Source organism: Dipodomys merriami, unplaced genomic scaffold (genome assembly GCF_024711535.1).
Source record: "Dipodomys merriami isolate MVZ:Mamm:240054 unplaced genomic scaffold, mDipMer1.0.p SCAF_20, whole genome shotgun sequence".
In the NCBI taxonomy this organism is placed as follows: Eukaryota; Metazoa; Chordata; class Mammalia; order Rodentia; family Heteromyidae; genus Dipodomys; species Dipodomys merriami.
Genome location: NW_027203382.1, coordinates 9857220 through 9883358, shown reverse-complemented (window position 1 = coordinate 9883358; position 26139 = coordinate 9857220). Strand labels below are relative to the sequence as shown.

The 26139-nt window shown below is 34.3% G+C and overlaps 1 protein-coding gene across 9 annotated transcripts in view; it reads right to left on the bottom strand.

Moving 5' to 3' along the window:
* Positions 1-26139, bottom strand: part of Kiaa0825 (KIAA0825 ortholog) — a 419703-nt gene that overhangs the window by 354689 nt on the left and 38875 nt on the right. For 7 of the 9 annotated variants that reach the window (XM_070031074.1, XM_070031077.1, XM_070031075.1 and 4 more), the window contains 3 exons: positions 20638-20769; positions 7218-7386; positions 3336-4005 (listed from right to left, as the gene is read on the bottom strand). In XM_070031074.1, the coding sequence (XP_069887175.1) occupies positions 3336-4005; positions 7218-7386; positions 20638-20768 (970 nt within the window). In that variant the 5' untranslated portion in view covers position 20769. Of the gene's footprint in view, positions 1-3247; positions 4006-6318; positions 6363-7217; positions 7387-20637; positions 20770-26139 lie in introns of those variants that run through there. The other 2 variants (XM_070031079.1, XM_070031078.1) reach the window with 2 other exon arrangements.

Genomic DNA, 26139 nt, shown 5'->3' with positions numbered 1-26139 from the left:
TCCAGAAACACAACAAATTAAAGAAAAGTTGGACACATGGGATTGCATAAAATTGCAGAGCTTTCTGAATGGCAAAGGACATAGCTAGGAAGATCAATAGAAAGTCCACGGATTGGGAGAAGATCTTCACTAGCCATACAATGAACAAGGGTCTCATATCTAAAATATACCTGGAACTCAAAAAATTAAATCCCCCAACAACAAATCCTCAAAGAAACAACTGCCCAATAAATAAGTGGGCTAAAGATTTAAGGAGAAATTTCTCTGAAGAGGAAAGAAGGATGGCCAATAGACACATGAAGAAATGCTCAACTTCTCTAGCCATAAAAGAAATGCCAATCAAAACAACATTGAGATTCCACCTCACCCCAGTTAGAATGGCTTTAATCAAGAACTCTTATAACAACAGATGCTGGAGGGGATGTGGACAGAAGGGAACCTTAAACAAGGGAAACTTGTTTAACCACTTTGGAAAGTAGTATGGAGGTTCCTCAAAAGACTCCACATAGAGTTCCCCTATGACCCAGTAATCCCACTTTTGGGCACTTACCCAAATGTTTACAAACAAGACCACACTAAAGCTACCAGCACAACTATGTTTATTTCAGCATTATTTACCATAGCTAAGATATGGAACCAACCCAGATGCCCCTTAGTAGATGAATGGATCAAGAAAATGTGGTATATATACACAATGGAATTCTATGCCTCCATCAGAAAGAATGACATTGCCCCATTTGTTAGGAAATGGAAAGACTTGGAAAAAATTATATTAAATGAAGTAAGTCAGGCCCAAAGAAACATAGGTCCCATGGTTTCCCATATTTGCAATAAGGGAAAGATAAGCAGAAAAGATCTGATAAGTTGATGTTAGGTGAAATGAACCCCAAGATAAGTATTCAAATGTTTTTTTCTTTCTTGAGATTGTTTCTAACATATTTATGATTTCTTTGTTGTTTTGTATGTCCCTTCCCCATGGTATAAACCTGCTTTCATTATTTTTGATGTTGGTATAATTTGTGGAGGGGAAGGGCAAAAACAAACCGTTTAAATAAGGATACACGTGGACCCATTGCAACAACAAGATATACAAGTCTTTATGTCGAAAAACGAACTTTACAATTTTGGCGGGGGGTGGGGGGGTAGATAGGAAGGGGAAACAAAGGAGGAGGCAGCAATGCTTGATATGTACCCATTACCTTGCCCATGTCATTGTAATTCCTCTGTACGGTATTTTCACAATAAAAAAAAAGAATTGTGAGAAAAAAAGAATAAACATACAGAACTATGTTAATGATAATATAGCTGAACCTAGTGACTTGAACTTACAATCCTAACTAATCTGGAGGTAGAGATCAGAAAGACTGAAGTTCAAAGACAACCCAGGAAAAACAGTTAATGAGAACCTATCTCAACCAATAAAAAGTTGAGCACAGTGTTGCGTGTTTGTCATCCTTGCTGTGGCACAGAAAGACAGTGTTAAAGAGGAGGCCATTGTCCTGACTCTTTTTGGCAGAGAGAGAGAGAGAGAGAGAGAGGGAGAGAGAAAGGGAGGCAACAAAAACAAAGAGGTAAACAGACAGATAGTCTATTTGAAAAGTAGCAGGTAAAAAGGGTGGCTCAAGAGATAGAATGCATTCCCAGCAAGTACAAAGCCCTACATTCAAATCCCACTACTGAAAAAAACAAACAAGAAAATAACAACAAATTCAAGCAAATGTAGCTTTTTTTCTAATAGCAATATAAATTTTTTTTGCTCATTTCAAAACTGTATCTCTTTAATAAAATTTGGTCATTGGGCCAAATATTACTGAAAAACATGATTGGTCTTTTGAGCTTCTTGGGCATTTCTTCCATAGTAGGAGTGACACTCATTTTCCTCCCAATTCTATGGTTAGCTCAGAATCTTAAACATATTAACTGTCTTGGTTGTAGTAGAGACAGTCAATATAGCTGAATTTACCTGTCGGTAGTTATCCTGAACTGAAAAAAATTTGCAATATTTTTCATGAGTGACTGAGGATTTTAGTCCTGTACTTTTGAGTCAAGATCCAATGATGATGATGGTTGAGAATATAGGTATAAGAGACATAAAGACTTGTGTACAAATCCTGACTCAATAAAACATAATCCAGGGCAAATCAACTTAACAAGCTTCTTTCCTTGTCCAGAGAATTGGGATAATAAGGAATAGGTCTTCTTAAGCATACAGAGCTGATCTTTTCAACTCCTGTTATCTACAGGAATGAGTTGGGGGAGATGTTTCCAATTCTAGTGTTAAAGTGGACATACATACCTTGCTCTGAGTGAAAAGTTAAAAATGAAAGTATTTGCTTTGAAGAAAATTGCAACTTTTCCCAGATTGTCTGTGGCACCTTTATTCTGCAATGGGATTTAGATCTCAGAAAACAAAGCTTCAAGAGAAATACTAGCTTATTTGGAAAATCATCTATCATAATTCAGCCTTCAGGTACTTGATTAATGAAAATAAGTAAAACATTATGTAACTAGTAATATGAAATGACTGTAACTTAAAAGATCTATAATAATTCACCAAATGATAATTTCAAATACTTAAATCATATAGTTTAGAAATCCAATTTAGAAATATAGCTCAATTTCATGATTAATGATCATTTTTAAAATAATCATAAGTTCACTTTGATTTTCTCCACTAATGGAAAATTGGAACTACAGTTAAGTATATTATAGAATAATAATGTCTTATTTTTCTTTTGAATAATATTAGAAAATTTTAAACTACCTATTAGTGTACATTCTCAGAAAAATATTAGAGGAAACAAAATTAGCTCCAATTAAAATGTTGTATCTTCCTTAGCAATTAAAACGTGTCATTTTACATTAAATATTTTATAACTGCTCTTTATTAGAATTGATTAAAGTGTTACAATTTCTCAGCCTCTAATTTAAATTCCTGTACATTTCAGGAAATTTTCATCAACTCATCTTTACCTGATGAGGTTTTGATTAAAACTTACTCTTTGGTGTTGTACATGTGTAACATAGCTTCAACCATTATATTACCACTTGTCATATGCAATCAAGAGGAAAGAAATTCTTATTTGCAAATGTTTTGGCTTACATTTTCAATATCATTAAAAATTGGATTGGAGAGCAAAGGCTTCTATGACTATACTTACAGAAAAACGAAAGTATCAGAAAAATGCATGCTACAAAATTTCATTACATTCATTTTCTATCATTTATTTTCAATTTTGTCATGATAGTTAGCTAAACAACAACAATAGCAGCCCAGAAAATTTTAAAGTATCAAAGGATTAAATGAAACCAAACAAAATTGAAATGTCACTAACCCAAAGCATGCACTGTTCCTCTATGCTTGCTGGAGCTCTTGCTGGTCTTAACCACACGAACAGCATTTTCTTTGAACTGCAGCTCACAGAAATTTTGTAGAAATTTTGCCATTTCTTCTGTAATCATATCCAGGTATGTTTCTTTAATGAATTTCACTGTTGAGGATGGCGCTAAAATTTCACATATCGTATTAAAATCCTCTTTTATCGCTGAGTATAACTTAAGCATGGTACTTTCATATTCATGCACTATTACGTCTAAATTCGAATCTCTGTTATAAGAAGGAAAGTAGTCCTGCAGAAATTTTGTTAGCTGTTTATTCTGTATGTTTTGGTACTTGAGAATAACTTCATTTTCTGGATAAAGAAACAATAGTTTTTGTATGCATTGATTTTTCAATAAAATTTTTTGCTGTGGGTTATTTATTTCATTATGTCTTTCTAATTTGCACACTAAGAATCGTCGAAGATGCAGTCTTACATCATCCCATATAGACTTTACTTCCACAGAAGAGTGATCTTCAACTGAATGAAGGGAATTCCTAGAGAGGGTATGGAAAGATATTCCGCTTAGAGTCGATGGGAAGCAAACACTGCTCTGGCAGGAGAGGTCACAAAGGAAATCCAGTATCATTTCTTCTTGATTTTGTTCTTTTGTCAACAAATCTTGCTAATAAAAGTAAATTATACCATTAGAAATGGATCAAATCTAAGCATACAATAAAAAATTACTTCCATAGACATGCACAATTTCACCATTTATTTCAATTGAGAATCAATATTCTGATACACTTCAAGATTTTTTTTGCATTTGGAATTGGGTCAATGCAATATTTTAGAATGTTATATTTTATGATTTTTTTAATTTTGTAAAGCTCAGTTGATTAACTATTTGGTCAATTAGACTTTTAGACATATAGGCTTTCAATAGCTTTCAGTGTTACCTACCTCTAATATAACCTGAGCTGGATGAAAGGTATAACTTAAAAATTGTAAATAAAAACCTTGAGTACAACGTTCATTGAATTGTATTCCCAAGACAAAATAAATTCAAGATACTCATAATAAATTTCTGGTAGATAATTTTTATGCACAAATCAATGTACTTGTTATTATAAAACCCCAAATGAATATATACTATTTAAAATCACTCTGAATAAGGCAGAAATCTTTAAATACGGGATGTGATTTGGGACTACTAATAGCTACCATTCTGAGAAGTAAAATTTAATACATTGAAAAATGTCACCTTTCATTTAAATTCCTTTCTGAGAACCATGTTAAGAAAGATTTTACTTTGAAAATTAATCTGAGAATATTTCTGTTCTCTCCAAAGAAATGACTGACTCAAAAAGGATAAAGATTCTCTCAGAATCGCTCCTCAAAAGATGATATAAAATTATTCCTTTATACTTTCTGTGGTGATAGAAAACAATGGTGAGTAAAATTATAAATAATAAAAGGACAAAATGGCTTTCTTTTGGACTTAGAATTACACATATTCTTTACATGCTGACTTTTATACTTATATCTATTTCAGCTAATACTAAAATTAGTTTATATCTTGAAGCAGAAACAAGCTGATTACAAAAGAACTGGAAGGAAAGCCCAGGTGAATAAAAGTGATCTGTCTTTGAAATTTCTTACTGATGCCACAGGTACTATGTGTGATTGAGAATAACAAACAGTTCCAAGACTGATTCTTGGAATTTGCTCTCAGTCACTGTAAGCACAGCATACCAAATTTAATGTTCTATTGGTAATAATTATACTCCAAATGTCTATGGTTTATTATATAAAAAGTATTTTCCACAAGGTTCACTGGTTTATTCATAATGAAAACTCCGTGGCTTAGAAAAAGCCAATTTACACATAATTTGAAACATGCTTAAGTGAATTTTCACACATCACATACAATAAGGCACAGAAGGAAGAACAGACCTCAAGCTCATTCTCTTCTCTTTTTATTCGGGGGGGTGGGGGGGTAAAGCAGGGATTTGGAGGCAAGTAGTCCTGGGGTTTAAATTCATGACTTCATACTCAATAGGTTGTTCTATCACTTGAGCCATACCTCCAGCCCTGCTTTTCATTGGTTATTTTTAGAGATGGAGCCTAGTGAATTTTAATGCCTGGGCTGACCTCAAACCACCATCCTCCAACACTCAGCCTCCTGAGTAGGCAGGATTACAGGCATGAACTACTAACAGCCGGCATATTTGCCTTCTTTCACACTACAGAACCAAAGTACGTGTAACTTTTCTATACCATTTTTTTTCTCTCTTTTCTCCTTATTTTCAGTTCTTTTGATACTTCTGGAAAAGAAATGTCCATAAACAGAGGGTAGGACATGTCAGCACTAAGGTCAATTTTGTGAGGTAAATGAATTATATTAGTGATTCAGCCTTGGGTTTAAGTCACTTAATAACTATAAATATTTGATCAAAGAATAATTAATTACAGAGACAAAAAACACATGTTTTCTGCATTTATATTTTTTCTGCATTTATATTTTGAAAATTTGCTGCAGTATAATTGTCAGAATGAGAAGCTGTTTCTAACTTTAAATACAGAAATAATACAAATCTTCTATAAAAATAGGTATATGAAAAATGAAAAGATTGACACTTTTAGCCAACAGAAACTTGATAATAAGGTCATTTTAATCTGGATCTGTTTTCATAATGTGGTTTGTTCCTTAAAGCAATATCATCAATTATGTTAAAAAACAACAACAACAGTAACAAAATTCTAGGTCTGGCACTAGCCTATCAGCATAATGAGTTTGAACAAAACTAAGGCGGCCTTTGCCCTGAAGTGAATAGAGAGTGACTTATGTGTGACAGATTAAAAGATAATTAAATGCTTTTGCTTTTAATTAAATGAGAAAGCATTATTACATCAATATTAATGAAATTCAATACACATGGCTCTTAATAGAAATTAAAGGAATAACTATTTCCATATTTATTCTTCAAGGCCCCACCTTCAAGAGATAATGGGTGAGAAGATTTTCTTAAAAGATTAAGGCTTCAGGGCATGTAGTCTTCCTTTCTCTTCCTTTTATTACTTTGTAAACATTAAAGGACATCTGTAATAATAGCAACAGCCAAGAACTATTTTCATCTGATCTTTCTTCCTAAGCCATCTATAACCTCAAGATATTTTCCACATCTGCCTTAGTTAGTGTTTGATGTTCAGACAAAAATGGTGCCTTTTTCCCCCTAAATTAAATTAAAACCATGGCTCCAGAAACACTGCTTTCTAACAATTGTGCCGTGCCTTTGGGAATCTGTTTTTGTAGGCTCTTCACCCTGGTAGGTGTAGGTGTAATAAAATAGCTGTGCTGTGCAAGGTTATAGACAGTGGCCAGCATCAAAGAATGAATAATGTAATAATTTTTAATCAATTAAAAATGGTTGGGTATACACTGCTGTCTTGATTGAGAAGTAGGTTGGGAATGCGGAGAATGAGACAAGATCACCTATTAGATATAATTGATGGAGATCTTATTATGCTTAATACCGAGCATCTAGAAAAATGGTGTTATGAAGGAAGAAATATAATGAATATGAACTCTGGAAACAACTGCAATACACAATGATACATTTTGTGTTATTGATATGCTATGTATCACAATATAAATCATCTAGGAATTATAGTATTTAACTTCCCTTTTATTTTTATTATGAGTGTATTCATAAAAATCACAGTGAAAAACTAAATCGTTCACTGGACTCTATTGGACATATAGGAACAAAACTAAAACAATAGCTCTACACTTGGCAGGCTAATATTTTCACTGACATTTACATAGATAAATGGAATGAGCTGTACCCCATTTACCCACCCCACTCCATTATAAAACAATGACTATATTTTTACCAGTGTCTTGAGGAATTTTATTAAATCTCCATGGAAGATGGAAGGTGCCTTAACTGTATTATAGTCAAAATCAGTTAGCCATTCCAAGCAGTCAGTAGTTGTTTGCAGCTGCACATCTGAACACTGCTTGTAAACTTTGGCCTGTATCTCTTTAATGCAATGTTCTATGCTATAAAAACAAACAAACAATTAATTTTGGTTGGAAGTAGGTAACAGCTTCATATTATAAAATGTTTACACGTCGTATCTTGTTGAACATCTATAAAATTGTTTTAAAATTCTATGATATGACAATAATAAGGGAAAATATTATTGCTTGGTTGAAATGTGAAAGTTCTGATTTTCTGGCTGAAGAAAATACAATAGCAGAAGTATTAAATATTTAATAACTTAGAGATGAGTTGGAAATTCTTTTGTGCTAACACTAATACCAAGCATAATAGAATATTAGCATTCTTAACAAGGCAATGGGTAAGGGGCATAGAAAAAAATATTATGAACATCAGAATATACATTATGTACTAACAAGTGAATTACAATGTAAGTTATGGAAAAGTTTAATCAAAGGAATATTAGGAGTTCAGGAACAGTTGTAAAGGGCTTTTAGTTTTAAGTGTTGTAAAGGATACAAGCAGTATAAAATGTTACTATAACTAAATATTTTGTTGCCATCCAACTCTATCCCAAAAAACGAAACATATACTGAAAATTTCATGAAAAACTGAAAGTAAATGAAGTGAAACACTAATAATAAGTATATTTCGATGAGAAAATTACATGAGGTTTAGATTTTACTTTTCTGTATTTCCTGTTTCCAAAAACTAAATTGAGGAAAAAATTATTGACCAGAATCTTGAATTACGTATTAAATTCCATTAAAACATTGGTCTCATAAAAAGATATATATTATGTAATTTCCCACATGTAATTAGATACATTCATAATTATAAACTTTTGCGAGGTAAACTGGTGACCTTTCACATCGTGCCATCTATGGAGCAGTACGGATGTGACATATTACCACCACCTGATGGCAGCACATCTAAACTGCAAGAAAGCTTTTGTACAAAAGTGAGTGGCTTTGAACCTGAATCCCTTCATCCAAAATTGACAGTTATAAAATTGACAGCAGCTTAATAGTATTAAAGAAAGCATTGTTACAACAAGTTAAAATTACCGTTTTGAAAGGACAATTGCTTTTAATTGCAGGTTCCATATGATGCAACCACATAGTTTTATAAACCAAGCTCTGATTATTAAAGCTCATGATAAATGAAAGACTCTTGATACTATTCATCAGGTATGGGTTGCCTCTAAAACATATAGTGTAAATATTATGTACTAAAGTTTTTCGAGAGACTTCTGAGCATGAGTGAATTCAAACTAAATTACCTTGGAAAAAATAGAGAATCAAAGAGCCTTTTCATGAAAACAAGAACTTAGAAGAAAAATAATACCTCCTCTGGCCACAGGCCACCTAATTTCCTGATGGAAGAGTTTAGGTATTCAGGAATACCAGTTCAATCTGACAAGAGATTGGCATGTGCTTTCCAACTTACGTAAGCACTTCCATGGACCAAGAAACACAATGCCCTAGCATACACCTTGATTCCAGGGATCCTTTATCAAAGGTTTGCATTATAGCATCCTCATGTGTCTCACTCAAGGAAACCTAATAGACTGCAGCAATGTGAATTGGAAAGGCTCCGCAGTTAGTTTACCTAAATCTGCTTCAATCAGGACTCAGCTTTTAGGCTAATCTCTAACATCTGAAACTGGGTAGAGGCCAAAAATGACAATGTACAAATAGGGTAAAGCCTTCAGGAGAGCTAGATATTTTAGTAATTTGTCTAAACACTGATAAAGGGATTAAGTTATTGCATTTCAAGAGACCCCCTCATTGAGATAAATTAAGACACTTGGGCTTCTTGTTAAAAATTATTTTGGAAATTATATTAAGTGAAGTAAGCCGGGCCCAAAGAAACATAGGTTCATGGTTTCCCTTATTTGCAATAACTAGTATATGTCTAGGACAAGCAGAAAAGGTCAAAAGCTATGTACATATGACCATATAAAATGATTAAGTGAAATGAGCTCCAAGTGTTTTTTTTTCTTTCTTGCTATTGGTTTTAATGTATTTATAATGTACTATGTGATTTTTTTTGTTTCTTTTGTATATTCTTCCCCCACAGAATAACCCATTTTCACTGTATTTGATTCTGGTGCCCTGAATTTTGTATAAAAATTTTTCTACTTTGGGGAGAGGAAGGGAAATAACAAAATGTTTAAATAAGAATACAGGTTGACCCATTGTAACAATGTGATGTACAAAACACTATGTTGAAAACAAACTTTACAACTTGGGTGGGGGGAGAGCCGGGGGAGGGAGAAGTTGAGGAGGTGGGGAGGGAAGGGATGGTAGGGGAAAAACAAAGGAGGGGTAACAATGCTTAATAGGAAATGTACTCATTACCTTACTCATTTAACTGTAACACCTCTGTACAGTATTTTTACAATAATATATGTAATAAAAATAAAAATTATTTTGACAATTAAATGGCTGAATATCTTGTCAATATGTCATTCAACATTGTCCATAATCTCTTTTTTAAAACTCATTTTATTGCTTGTCTAATTTTTAAACAAAGGGATATTTTTAATATTTAAAATGAATGTCATGCCTATCATCCTAGCAATTAAAGGGTTAAAAGAGAAGAATCTCAAACTCAAGAGCCAGCCTAGATTACCTAGAGATTTCCAGACCAACATGTATTGTAGAGTGAGACCTTTCCTCAAACAAATAAAAAAGATGAATGTCATTTTAATATGCAGTCTAATAATTTATCTTGAGGTCAAAATTAAATTAACATTCAATATTTATGGCAAAGTTTTCAAGTGTCACATTTCAAATATTATATTCAAGTATGCATAGGAATTCATGGAGAGAGTAATCTGGAGAAGGATGTATTCTTGGATTCATAGATGTAAGATCTTAATCTAGGTTTTCTTAAAATAACACATCTAGCTGGGCGCTGGTGGCTCACACCGGTTATCCTAGCTATTCAGGAGATGGAGATATGAGGATCGCAGTTCAAAGACAGCCAAGGTAGGAAAGTCTGTGAGACTCTTATCTCCAATAAACTACTCAGAAAAAGATAGAAGTGGCATTGCAGCTCAAGTGGTAGAGCACTAGCCTTGAGCACAGAGAAGCTCAGGGACAAGACCCAGGCCCTGAGGTCAAGCCCCAGGACAAGCAAAAAAATTAAAAATTAAAAAAAAACACCTGCCTTTATTTTGCATTGTTTTCTATTTAACTGCAAATTGCTTCTAATTTTTTAGAACCAAGGTCAGTCATGAAAATATAACCAACCTGGCATAGTGTAAAATCCCAAACATTATGGTAATGACTGCAGTAGGCTCGCTTCCCTAATAGTCTAGCTTTCCAAGTTAAGAATGATTTGATTTAGCAAGGACTTCTTGAAACAAGTTCTTTGCTCTATTTCTAACATTAAACCTACTAGAATAAACCTGACATCAAGAGTGACTAAATGAACCAGCAGTTCACTTGGTAGAATCTAATCATGAAAAGAAAGTAGAATCGTATTTATCAACATGTATGTTGAAATATATGTAAATATAAATGGATGGTAAAATGTAAATACATGTATAAAATGCAATGCCAATCAGGAGGAAGTACACAGTATGGTATCAATCCTATAATAATTTGAGAATATGCCATATAATCCACATACATCATAGGATTATAAACACAGGCAGTGGAAATGTGAGAAATGCACTGGAATGATCCTACCCCACTTTCTGGCAGGGTGGGATGGAAGTGACATGCAGTTTGGGAGGGGATCCTAGAGAGACTTAACTGGACTAGTAATATTTTATCCCTTAAACTGGACAGTGAGCACATGAGTACTTACCAGAATACTCTATCCTTTTTCCTGTGACTCAAAACTTCTTAATAAATTTTAACTCCAATGTGCTTTAATTATAATGAGTCTAAATTATCCAAGTTAATGGTGTGCACAAGTGGATGCGTTTCTGAGGTGCTGCGTATAAATCAATTTATAAATCATTGAAAATGCTGAGTATGCTTTTTAAAGACTATTTGTGGTGATTTTCCCAATGTTTCTCTTTCATTTCTGTAAAACCTGCATATTGAATTGAAGGCATTATTTGATAAACATAAACTGAATGATGACTATGTGGTGGGCACAGTGTCATATATTGGGGACCAAACATATTCATCATCATATCCCTAAAGGATTGTGTACAGTGAGCGAGACAGACTTGTGAACAAATAATAATGCATTAAGACTTTAAGAAGTATATACAGTAGGCTGAAGGAGTATACAGAAAGGAGATACTATGCCTGTGAGGGGTATAAATATTGCTTTTTAGAAGATTATAGAAGATTATATAGAAGAATCACTGAACATAAAATTCCCTAACATCTGGCCTTAAAAGAATCCATTATTGATCCTATAACTTCAATGATGTCTCACTTTATAACTCTATTTTGGGATATTAAAAATACAAATTTATTTTTAAGTCCACAACTACATTTAAGCATATACATGTATCTGCATGCACAGAAAGATGCATTCTTACCTCCAAAATGATTGATGCCCTGAAAATAAAAAGTTGGCATTGAACAGTAAGAACAGCATAAAAGCCTATTGATTTGGGGCAGGTATAGTTGGGGGGTAGGGAGAGAAATTAAGAAAAAGGGATAAAAATTATGAAATATAATTTTGAAACAAAGACTTACTGTAAAAGCTCCTGCAAGATTCAGAATACTCTTTACTATTTAATCATGAAACTTATAGTTTTTGAGTGTTTAATTGGAGTTAAGAGTCTCACAGAGGCTGGGAATGTGGCTTACTGGCAGAGTGCTTGCCTAGCATGCATGAAGCCCTGGGTTTGATTTTTCATTACTGCATAAACAAATAAGGTTAGAAGTGGCAGTATGGCACAAGTGGTAGAGTTTTAGCCTTGAGCAAAAGAAGTTCAAGCAATTCATCTCAAAGCCCCAGGACTGGCAAAAAAAAAAAAAAAAAAAGAAAGTGCCTCACAGAGACCTGGCTTTGAACCACAATCTCAGTCTGCTCAGTAGCTAGGATTACAGGTGTGAGCTACTGAACCTGGCCAGCTTTTACATTTTTTATATTATTTATTATATTTCTTATCCACAAAATAAGTTCAGTTTAAAGAAAAGTATTTCAATTTTATCACATATACTTAAAGGCACAAATAGCTGTGTGAAGTAACTAGAACTTTATATTGTTTGGATTAGCTAGGTTTATCTAATAAGATCATTAAAACTGCTTGAGATCAACAGGTAATTTGTAGGCAAGTGAGCTAATTTATAAAAACTAGTGTGTGATTAAAGTGTAATTCAGACATGAACAAAAACTTATTTTCTGTAGATAACATTTTTTAAGGTCAAGGAAAAGACTCTTCAAACAACTACTTTCATAGCTATAACATGTAAGAAACTAAGCATTTATGCTGAACTGTATTCTGTTAAAATGAAGTTATAACTTCATTTTAAGGAAAAAAACACTTGATACCAAATTCTGTTAGCACAATATTTTAAAAATCTTTCTCCTATGTATCTTTCCTTTCCTATTTTCTGAAAAACTCTAATCATCTCTCATTTGGGCTATATATTAATAGCTATCTGAAGTGCCCTTCTATTGATAGCCCATCTTTCATTAAGAGTTTACTATAAAAAGCACAGTATGAAAGAATCCTTAGAATTAAGGTCTTCTATTGATTTGTTGCTTCATATCTCTTACAATAAAAGTTCAACTGTGCCGGTTGTTCATACTTGTAATTCTAGCTACTCAGGAGGGTGAGATCTGAGGATCACAGGTCAAAGCCAGCCCAGGCAGGAAAGTCCCTGTGAGATTCTCATCTCCATTTAACCACTCAGAAACCAGAAGTGGCGCTAGTACAGCACTAACCTTGAGCACATAGAAGGTCAGGGACAGTACCCAGGCCTGTGTTTAAACTCCACAACTGACCAAAAAAAAAGTTCCAAGAGGCTCTAGAATGCCCCACGTGGCTTCAAGAAAGTTCAGATCCTTGGAATACCTGGGTCAACCTAAAATATCTAAAATTCTTTGTAAAAAGTTAAACAATCACAACATATATACATATATCACAGCATACTCAAAGTCCAGTTAATGGGAAAGTAGTACTGCTAGTACCAAAATTCCCAATGGGGACTGACAACAGACAGCCTGTATTATATCTGTAGGAAGACATACAGTGACATGTTGTATTTTGCTTCCTCAATTCACATCTTATTTGGACCCATTTTCTTTTTTTGTTTGTTTGTTTGGACCCATTTTCTTTTCCTTTTTTTTTGGTCCGGTCATGGGGCCTGAACTCTGGGCCTTGGTGCTGTCCCCCAGCTCTTCAGCTCAAGACTCGTGCTCTACCACTTGAGCCACAGAACCACTTCCAGCTTTTTTTCTTTTTGCTCATGTGGTGCTGAAGAGTCGAACCCAGGGCCTCATGCATGCAAGGCAAGCTCTCTACCACTGAGCCACCTTCCCAGCCCCTGTTTGGACCCATTTTCATAAACTGTAGCAGTAGGATGGTAGGAACAAGACAGAAGAGGAACAAGCCTAGCTACCAGTACAAAATTTTCACAAGTGTCAAAAATTTATGGGTATATAAGGTCACGCTAATTTATTTATTTACTTATGCAAGCATAAGTAAATAATTCATTTTTTCTTAATCTATGAAGACTTGCCCTATAATTTTAGTACAACTACTAAAATAAGAATGTGATCTGCCTAAAGGTAACTATACAAATTAAAAATAGAGAAAAATGTAGTGAATCTGAACCAGTACTTAGTCTGTATTGAATCCATCTAAGAGACAGTAAGAGAGATGGAATAAAAAATAAAGAGGAGAACCTATGTAACTATGAGATCAGAAGAGATCTAAGACTTGCATGTAGCCTACATCTTTCTATCTAATATTAAAATAAGTCACATGATCAGGGTATGAAGAGGTAAAACACATAGCAGATATTCTCTCATGCTGCCTTGGGAAAGAAGCCACTTGGCAGCCTTACTGAAGAACTAATTTGTATTAGCTATGGTGCAACTTCTAACAAACTCTCTCAGAGATGAAACTCTGAATAAGAATGAAAAGATATAAGGAATGGGTTTCCCAGGCAATGGTGGCTCATGCCTGTAATCCTAGCTACCCAGGAGGCTGAGATCTGAGACTCACCATTCAAAGTCAACCCAGGCAGGAAAGACCATGAGAGTCTTTTTTCCCATTAATCATCAAAGAGCCAATAGTGGAGCTGTAGCTCAAGTGATAAAGTGCTAACCTTGAGCACAAAAGCTCAGGGACAGCACCTAGCCCTGAGTTCAAGACCCAGGACCAGTACCCACACATACACAAATCAGTATAATTTTGTGTGTATACATGTAGACGTAGAGAATGTTTCTAAAGGGTTAAGTGATAATTAACCATGGCAAGTTTCTTCTGAAGAATAAGACTAAGAGGGACAGAGAAGAACAGCAGCTTCCTTATCCGTGCTCTTCTCTAGCATTAGAAAATTTACCAAAAATATTATAATGTACAATCAAAAACATAGAGAAAAAAATTATCATATGAAGACAGCCTCATCTATCATATTCTACTCATCCAGCTTTACTATAACTTAAAATGAGTCAAACACGAGAGGCTTAACAAGATACCTAATGCATGATTATTGGCTATCTTTTAATTATTACTTTAGGCAGTGATTATATGATGATAAACAATACATCTTTAAAGTGGAGATGAAAAAAAAAAAGCCTTGAAAGTAAAGTAGCAAGATACTAGCTTCCGCCCTCTTCTCAGCTCTCATCCTAGATCCCAGAGGAGGATATTCTTGGTCCCAACAATCTAAATTTAGGATTATGATTAGCATCGACTGTGGTGTGAAAACTGTGATGGTTAATCTTTATCACACTTTAGGATGTGTATGGGTAAAAGAGATGGGAATTACATAAAGTAGGAAAAAAACCTCAAGTACATATTAAATTATATCTTCTTGGTATAATTAAGTACTATTATTATTAGTTATACTTCTACCAAACAACTTGAAGTAAATATACAGTCTGTGTAAAAATTTTCATTTTACATAATTTCCATAGCTATACATTAATATAAAAAAGAATTAAAAACAGGATGTGTGTGTGTGTGTGTGTGTGTGTGTGTGTGTGTGTGTGTGTGTGTCTATCCAAAAGCAGACTTATGGTGTGTGTGTCCAAAAACAGACTTATGGCTTGCTCTGTCATGAGAAGTCCAAGGTTGGTAGATTATTTAAGGTTTTCTTTCTGAACTCAGGATCACTTGAACTCTGATCCTATTGATCTCTAACTCTAGAGTAGCTGTGATTACAGGTGTGAACCATGTGACATCTAGCTTAAAGATGTTTTTTAGTTTCCTCTTTGAAACCTTTAAGCTGCCATAGTAAAAACCTTGAAGAAAACTTTTAGATATATCAAATATTTAAGCACTTTGTGAAAAATAGGTAAATCTATTAGTTCACTTGAATTATCATCTTATTAATAATAATGAATAAATTTACAGTGATTACTTATCCAATATGCTCTCACAATATACTTCCTCCTCTCCCCAGACCTGAGATTAAGACATGGTATTTTTTTCCTGGTAGCACTTTGTTCTTTATTTTTTTAATATATTTTATTATTATTGTAGAAGTAATGTACAGAGGGGTACAGTTACATAAGTCATGTATTGATGACATTTCTTTTTGAACCATGTCACCCCTTCCTTTGCTTTCTCACAATTTTTTCCTCCCATCTCCACCCACAGGTTGTATAGTTCATTTTCCATATAGTGTCTAATGAGTATAACTGCTGTATTTGTTTACCATTTTTCCCATCTTTCCCATGAACCTTTACCCTCATATCCGCTTGTTCTTTAGATTAAAAAACTAAAAGTAGATATCTTCCATAATTACCTGATAAATTTGCTTCCTGAGGTACACACAGAGGTTGTCTATAATTGGTCAATAAAAGAATAAAATAAACTCTTAACATGCAATAATACCACCCAAATAAATATTAAGAGAACAAATATCATTTTATATCAGATTCTGAGCTCAAAAGGAACTTCTGAATCTCAGTATTTTATTACAGTAATAAGTTCCAGTCAGCTAAAAAAAAAATCTGTGCTTTCAGTTAGTCAGTCTATGCATTCATAGCAGGAGATTTACTCTTGTTATCATTTTTTATGTGTGCTTCATCATTACTGATTTCTATAATCAGAACTACAAGTCACTCACTCACTTCTGACTTGACTGGAAAGGAAGATGTAAAAGTGAAAGTGGTTTGAAAGAATGACTGCCTCTCCTGAAGGGCAGGTGAGGGTTCAGTGACCTGTGGGCACATTGGTTCATTCTTGTGAATCACTGCTTTGGGGAGGTGAAAGACCCTGTGGCTCATAAAACTTGATGATATTAAGAAGAGGGAAAGAATTCACACTTGAGGTGTCAGGGTCACTGGAAGAAATACAGTTTTAAAAATTCAAGTGTGAGAAAAAAATACTATATTTAAAAATGAATTGCTAATGTTTTCTTCTTTTAAAAAGTATTGTGGAAAACCCATATCATACAGATGTTCATTACTTATTCAATGTACACCACTGGGAGATAAATAGAACTGTTAGAATACAAAAGTGCCAAGGGTAATTCAACCACCGCAGTCTAAGTGTGGTATAACTGATTCGCCGTGACATACAATTTTCTAAAAGCTATTCTGTTAGAAGGCAATAAATGAGTAATAAATGATTTACACTCTTTTGGACCATGGTTATTATTCAGTATTTTATTTTTAAAAATATATATACACCCTATACTATTATATTTATTCTCTAGAGTATAATAAAAACATAATTGAATTTGATGAAAAATAGACTTGATTCTAAATGTGGTGTATAGCACATACAGAGACCCTCTTATTATATCCCTTGTGAAGATCAATGGTCACTTGAGGTGGTTCTGGCTGCAGGTTTCTTTTAATATATGGGCAATAAAATATTTTTAATTTAGAAATTATATCCTTCTATTCCATACTGAATTTTATTTTTAATAATAATGCCTGAATTTCAACCTAAAGCATAATTTATGAATGTAAAATACAATATTTTAATCATTGTTATATTTTTAAATATGATTTTTTTATTGACCGAGTAGAGTAGGAAATTAAGTTTAGCGAATAAAAACAAAGTAAAAACAATAGTTCAGTGATTCCCTTTGTTCTGATATAGCCTAAAGGCCATTGTGAAGAGAGAAATTAATTTTTTAAAAGAGTTTCCAGTGGGTACAGTTGTGTAAACCTGTGTAATTCCAGCTACTCAGGAGGTGGAGATCAGATCAATCAGATTGCAGTTTATTCCCAGCCTAGGCAAAAATGAAGCTCCATCTCAATAAACAAGGCATGTGCACAGTTGTGATCCCAGTTAAGCAAGAGGCATAGGTATGAGGACTGTATTCAAGGTTAGCCCCAAGCAAAAACAAGCCCTAATTTGAAAAATAAAAGTAAAAAAAGATTGGAAGTATGGCTCTAATGAGACCCTGAGAGATGGTGATGTGTATGTGTATGTATATATGTGCACATATATGTGTGTATATAAAATACCATCTCTCAAATTGAGATAAGTGATGTGTGTGTGTGTGTGTGTGTGTGTGCGCGCGCGCACGCGCGTGAGCTAGTCCTAGGGCTTCAACTCAGGGTCTAAGCTTTATTGCTAAAGGCTAACATTCTACCACACTTGAGCTACAGCTCCATCTCTGGATTTTTGGTAGTTAATTAGAGATAAGAGCCTCATGGACTTTCTTGCTCAGGCTGGCTTCAAACCACAATCCTCAAGATATTAGTCTACTGAATAGACAGCATTACAGATGTGAGCCACTAACATCCAACAAAGTAAGTGATTTGATAATCTATTTAAGTGAATAGTATTTGCATTTATAAGGGCTTAGTTAGGAAATTCTGTTTTATCTATATATAACACAAAATTATATAAATACATCATTACAGTAAAGTCATAGTCATTTTATATTTATGTGTAATGTCCTTTAATATCAAATATATACTCACAACAGTATAGGGTAAAGTCACTTATATGCTATCTTTAAATTGTATATATGTGTATCTGTATGTATGCTAAACATATGCAAACATACATAGCATATATACATATACACATATATACAATTTTATGTATGTATGCTAAACAAGAAAATGAAACAAAAATAAGGAGTTCAATTCTCCTACTAATATTCAGAGTAACTATTTTCCTCTTCTCCTTTCTCATAAAGCATTTGCCTTAGAAAAAACTTAATTGCAAGTATTTTCCTCTCTTTGGCATGTATGCCTTGGAAAAGTAGATATGCCTTGTCAGCTATGTGGCCCAGAAGTGTCCTTCTCAAGAATCTGGCAGCTAAGATTTTTGAAATAGAAATAAATAGCAATAGCAATAGCTCCCTCAGTTCCAGTTGAAATGATAGGAGCCTATCTTCAGTGAGCACTTTGTTCCAATTTACCAAACACCCTCCTGCAATAGGATATGAGAAGTTTGTTTCTCATGTTAGCTAACACAAGTTGTCTCCCCAAATCCACAGTAAAGTTAGAATGTTCTATGTGTGACAAAATGCACAATCAAGTCGTCTTACTTGAGAATCAAATTGTTTGTCCTGGAATATTTGTCAGCTTGGCTCTCTAAGGTGGTAAGATCTCTCAGCCTGGTCTAAAGTTCTGATTGCCTGTCATACACATTCTATTCTAGGGTCCTCAATAAAATAATTGCTTTCCTTCTCTACTAATTACATGAAGAAGACTTCTGAGAATGCAGATGTTTTTGTGTTTAATTTTAACTCTTAATAATTTGCTCTCTTTCTAATGTATTTGTGCCCACTCATGATAAAGAATCAACAGTTTTCTCATGTAATCTGGAAGAAAACTACTGTGGGAACATTTCACACACTTGATTCACTTTCTTTGAACCAGTTAAGCATACCTTAAAGAAGGAAATAATACACTTTAAAGAGTAAATGCATCATTAAACAATAGAATTTTTAATGTGGTTTGCACATATGTAACCCAGATCCAGTAGATTAGAACTTTTGAACAAAATGATTCAAATAAGTGAATAGCTTGATTATAAAGACAACATCTTTTCTATTTAAGAACATGGAATAAATGGAAAACCACTATGTTATGTCTAATTTGGACAGTATTTTGTAACAAAATTCTTGGGGTACAATTTATGAAGTCCTTAGACTCTTATTTTAGTGAGAGAAAACAACTCAAAATCAAAAATGTCATGCAAAATAATTTTTGTTTTATTTTAAATTTACTTTTATTGTAAAAGTGATGTACAGAGGATTATGGTTACATAATTCAGTAAAGAGTACATTTATTTTTGAGCAATGTCACCCCTTCCCTGGCTCTCTTTCTGTTTTTCCCTCCTGTCACTAACCACAAGTTATATAGTTCATTTTCACCATAGTGTATAGTATTACTATTGTGTTTATTCACCCTTTGTCCCAATATTTCTGTGCCTTCTTTTACCTTCCCAAGACAGATTAAAAAAAAAAAAAAAGACGATAGGCAATGAAAACAAAAACAGCAACAAAGAATGGAAAAATCCTCTAGTTCCATTTCTTGGAATTCATTTCTATAAATATTATTTTATATGATCATATACACATAGCTATTGCCCCTGTGTGATCCTCTTCAAAGAATATCCTCCTTTGGTCTCACTGTGTGAATGCCTAGAGACCTGTTTAGTTTATCATGTACCCATGTGTTTTTTCAAAATAAGATTTTTGTTGTTGATATTTGAACCAAGTCTTGATTATTATTTAGCCAATGATAACCTGGAACTTACAAACAACCTGCTTTGATCTCCTGAATTCTAGAATTACAGACTTTTGCCACTAATACCTGGCTCTAAAATCGTTCATTTTTAATGTTCTGTTTTCAGCAACTCAGCAATGGTGACCTTATACTACCATTTTAATACCTTAATTTCATTTTAATTTCTGTGGTTATCATTTAAGCCACAATGCTTATCTCTAAACAAATTAATGAAAATCTAGGATGACAGTATTTCATGTAATCAACTATAATGTATCTACTTTATGATGATGCTCATATTTTCTACTCCTTAAAAATATTAATCAGATAAAGCAAGTATGTTAAATTTTAAGAAAAGGATGATAAACAGTATTTTTCATAAAAGGAAATGATAATTAAATCCCAAAATTATATTAGATCAGGCAACCTTTAAAACACATTAGGTAAATTTCCCATGGATGAAACGTGAAAAGTACTTGTTTTAAATAAATAGTAGTATTTACCTTGCAGCATTTTGTTCGATCTGTTCATCAATGTCACTGAAAATCTGCTTAAACTCCAACTCTCCAGGGAATGAGTCTAACAAACATTGTAGGTCAAAGGAATTATGGGAATATTCGTCTACCCAATCCATTCTGAGGAACAAGAATAAATAATAAAACATGTCAGTTCCCCCCAAATAGGGGGGAAAAAAGGAAAATCATCTCAAGTTGTGACAGTAAATAATACAAACAATAATTTCCATTTACAGACACAATGAATTATAGATGTAAAAAAATCAAAGTATCATTAAAGATTGTAGTATTTTGTTATATAATTGTCATGGGGTGTGACTTAAGTTTCACACTTATCTATGGTATGAAAACTGAACAACAAACCAGCCACCCCATCCAAGAATATCAGTAAGCATCTTGCTGCTTACTGTAAGCAAGAATGACAGAGGAAATTGAAACACACAGAAATCACTGTAAACACAGCTGAATGCAGCAGAAACTCACACTTTTCTCCATCCTTCTCAATATTCTCATCTGGAAATTGTAGCCTTAAATTTTCTAAGCCCATTCTCCTTGGGCCTATTTTAATGTAAAAGGGGAAAATTATATAAAGGTTCCCCTAGCAATGCCTTGAAAACCTCAGTGTATACTTCTCCTTAAGGCTTAGACCTAAGGCTCTCAGTGTCAATGTTTCAAATTCATTCATTCAGTATTTATTTAATGTTTTCTTAGTAACAGGCACTACTCTAAAAGCTCAGATACAGCTGCAGAAAGCCAAAAACCCTTGCTTTTATTTAGTTTTTGCTCCAGAGGGAGGAAGGACTTTTAACTCATGATTTGAAGCCAGACTGAAGCAGGAAAAGTTTGGGAGACATTTATGTCCAATTAACTACCCAAAAAGTCAAAAGTAGAGCTGTGGCTCAAGTGGCATTGCATTAGTCTTGAGCACTAAAGCTCAAGCCCCAGGACCAGCATGCGCACGCACGCACACGCACACGCATACACACACACACACACACACACACACACACACACACACACACACACACACACACACACACACACACACACACACACACACACACACACACACACACACACACACACACACCACACAGTTATTCTGTGATATTTTTACGTTGAATGTGTATTTATACCTTTTATTGATATTGGTTCTGGGGTGAAACAATAATGACTGAAACATTATTTAGCATTCGGATAAGGCTGCTGATCATGATTTTAGTTTCCCTATCTAACATGGTATATGACTTTTTTGTTGCTGTTGGTGGTGGTTGTGGGACTTGAACTCTGGGCCTGGGTACTGTCCTTGAGCTCTTCAGCTCAAAGTGAGCGCTCTACCACTTGAGCCACAGCACCACTTCCAGTTTTCTGGTGGCTTATTGGAGATAAGAGTCTCAGAGACTTTCCTGCCTAAGCTGGCTTTGAACTGTGATCCTCAGATCTCAGCCTTTTGAGTAGCTAGGATTATAGGTGTGAGCCACTGGTGCTCGGTATGGAAAATAATCAACAAACACCAAAAATGTAAGAAATGTCAGCTGACAATAGTACTAAAGTATTCGAATGATGACGTTTCAGAGTTTTAATGTGAGCTGACTAAATCTGTGGATACTTCCATATCTATGATTAATTTCATAGGTGAAACTAAAGTCATCTAGTGCCAGCTAGATTATGATGCTTTATCATAAACTAAGGTAAAACCCGCCAGCAAAACAGAGTTTGGTGATACATGCCTATAATCCCAGCTATCCAGAAGGCAGAGGTTGGAGAATCATGGTCTGAGGTCAGACCCAGGTAAAATGGGAGACACTGTCTGAAAAACTGAAGCTGAAAGGGACCTGGTAGTAGAACACCTGCCTGACAAAGGCTTTGAATTCTATCTCCAGTGCTATTAAAAAGAGAAAAAGAAACACACAAAAATCACTAAAAAGATAGGCAAATAAGCCTGAGTTAAATAGGAATGCACATGACTAAAATGGCAGAAAAAGAAGGGCAGTGGCTGATGCAACAGTTGATGCTAATGTTTGGAGAAAGATTTTTGTGTTACCAGTACAGTGATTCAACATGCACTAGAGGGGACCCAGGGTTCAATCACCACTATTGTCTGAGTAGAGATAGTAACAACAGTGAGAAAAAAAAACACACAAAAAAGCTTTAAAACTTTCTGTGTTTTTAATCAGTTTTTTTCTGTAAGATGTAAAAAAGTTTTCAATCTAGTATTAACAGCCAATCTAATAATAAATATTGCTTTCTAAAATGATTAAAGAGTTTTGCTTGAAAAATTATATCAAAGATGAACATTTGTAAAGCACATTTTAGCTCTGGGAAAAATTACATTATAAAATTTATAACCATTGAGTTATAAATTCCCCAAAACAGTGACTGCAAGAAAAAATGAATATACTATAAATACTACCAAAAAACATTATAATAACAGTTTTAAAATGCCATATGTGATTTTAAAAAGTCTGAAAGCTTACTTGCCCTTTGCCATATTTTTTTATGTGTATTTATTTATACTGGTGCTGTGATTTGAACTCAGGGCCTGGCCACTGTCCCTGAACTTCTGTATTCAAGGCCAGTGCTCTAGCATTTTAACTACAGATCTATTCAGGCTTTCTGGTGGTTAACTGGACATAGGAGTCCCACAGACTTTCCTGCCTGAGCTGGCTTTTTACCACAATCCTCAGACCTCAGCCCCCTGAATAGCTAGAATTACAAGGCTGAGCCACTAGCACCCAGTCAATATTTTAATTAATTTATTTTTACCAATCCTGAGGCTTGAACTGAGGGCCTGGGCACTGTCCCTGAGCTTCTTTTTGCTCAGGGCTAGCACTCTACCACTTGAGCCACAGTGCCACTGCCAGCTTTTTCTGTTTAAGTGATACTGAAGAATCGAACCCAATACTTCATGCATGCTAGGCAAGTACTCTACCACAAAGCCACATTCTCAGTCCCCAGTCAATATTTTGAAATAAGGATAGAAATCCTTAAAAAAAAAAAAAAAAAAAAAAAAAAAAAAACAGAGATCCTTCAGTCATTTTATTTAAACTTACACAATATCAAGAATTTTTATTTTACTTTTTTTGTTGTTTATTCAGTAATAAACTTACAAGTTCCACTTCTATATGCCAAACCAATACTTGCTTAAAAAGGAATAAAAGATGAAGGAAGGAAACAAACAAACAAAAATCAATTAAAAAGACAACAACAACAACAACAAAAACAACACTGGGAAGAACTCCACCCTGAAATGGAGTAAGAAAAAAGAGAAACATTAGGAGCAAGTAATGTAATCTCTTTGGAAAAGCCTGGTGAGAAACTTCACATGCCTCCTTAGATTTGCAAACAAACTGACATCAATGTGTCTACTAGCCCTAGCCCTATGAAGTCCTGCATTCATTATCAGTGTCTAACTCAGAACACTGTTAATATGCATGACAATGAAATGGTATATTGTGATGAATTAACAGTAACAGCATTCAATTAATAATCAGGAGATATAAGGCTTGCTCTTGGATCTGCTAATGTAAGTAACCTTGGAAAGATAACTCAAATCTCTTTAGAAGAAAAGCCATCATGTTCCTTATCTCTAGAATGAAGTGGGTAGATTTATTATGTTTTAATGATTCTGCTAGTTATCAATTTGTTGTATTCTGTAAGGGGTGGTGGTAAGAGGACACATTTCTAAGAGCCACAATGGACCTATTTTGTTAAATACCATCATTTTTCCTTTGTATTCTCAAAACTTTTTAAAAAGGGTCTCATATTACCTAAGTTGGATTTGAGCTCCTAGGCTACCCTCCTGCCATAGTCTCTTGAGTAGTTGAGGCTCCAAGCATGCACCACTCATGCCTGCTACAGAGTTTTTTGAGCTTTTTAAAATTACATAGTGTGTGTGTGTGTGTGTGTGTGTGTGTGTGTGTGTGTGTGTATGGGTGGGTGTTGGGTATGTCTGCATGTGGTGTGCTGGTACTAGGGCTTGAACTCGGGTCCTTGTGTGTTCACATAGCTCTTTGATTTACAGCTGGTATTTTACTACTTGAGCCACACCTCTAATTCTGAGGTTTTGCTGGTTAGAGAGTCTCTAGGATTTGTCTGCTCTGGCTGGCTTTGAATCATGATCTTATGTTCTCAGCCTCCAAAGTAGCTAGGATTAGAGGCACCTGGCACCTGGCTCATATTATTCTATAGTAAACATTTTAAATTCATAAGTATTACCTTTTAACCTCTCCAGGCTCTGTCTGGCTGCGAATTTTCATATGTCAAATGATTTCTTTTTAAAACAAGAGTTAACTTTTCATAGAAAAATTTGATTTATTCTATTAAATGACAAACTTCAATATTTAGAGAATATAAGACATGCTTAGACTTAGCTCAGCCTTTCTCAGGAAATGCGAGCTACGTCTCACTTTTCAGTATTTATAAGAAGCCATGGTTAGCTTTGTAATTTTTTATCAGCATCAATTAGATATACAGGGACTTTATCTGGACATAACCATATACTGTATGCATATAATGTACCTTGATGAGACTTACCCCTCTTTCACTCTCCTTCATCCCCCTCTCTTCTTTCCAAATAAATCCCAGCCAGTTTTATTATTATTTTCACACATGTACATAAAGTATATTAACCATATTCCCCCTTCTATACCATCCCCATTCATTCTCCCCTCCTCCTATTAGCACCCACACTACAGGATGTTTTGCATTCCTGTTAGTCTTTAAGGTGTGTACTATTTGGTCATTATATATTTTCCACATGGAAAGACTGTACTTTAATTGATTCCTTTACTTTTACTTTCCCCATCTCCATTTCGCCATTCAAGAACTTTCAGTGAGTCTAATTTTGCTATCTACATTCATAGGTGTTCTGTATGTTCACACAGAATTGTTCATTTTTTCTCTTTCCCTTTCCCCATCCTCTTTAGTTCCCTCTAACATTCCCACAATTACAAATATTATCTATCTATCTATCTATCTATCTATCTATCTATCTATCTATCCATCTATCTATCTGATCCTCTTGTGTTCATGTATCTATTTCTCTTTTAAGACTAGCATCCATATGATTAAAAAATGCCTAGCTATTGTCAACAGTGCTGCAGTGAACATGGATATGTGAATGCCTCTATTATAGCCTGGCTTACATCTCTTTGCATATATGTCCAAAGTGGTATCACTGGATCTACTTTCATCTTTGAGTTGTTTTACTTTCATCTGAGGAAACTCCACACTAATTTACATAATGGTTGCACTAGTTTACATTCCCACCAACATTGCATAAATTTTCCTTTTGCCCATTTTTTTAATCAGTATTTTTTGTGTTCCTGACACTGGCCAGACTGACTAGAGTGAGCTGAAATCTTAAAGTCACTTTATTTACATTTCCTTGATGATTAGAGATATTGAGCACTCCTTCATATATTTACTGGCCATTTGTCTTTCTTTGGAGAATTGTCTGTTTAATTCACTTGCCCATTTATTAAACTG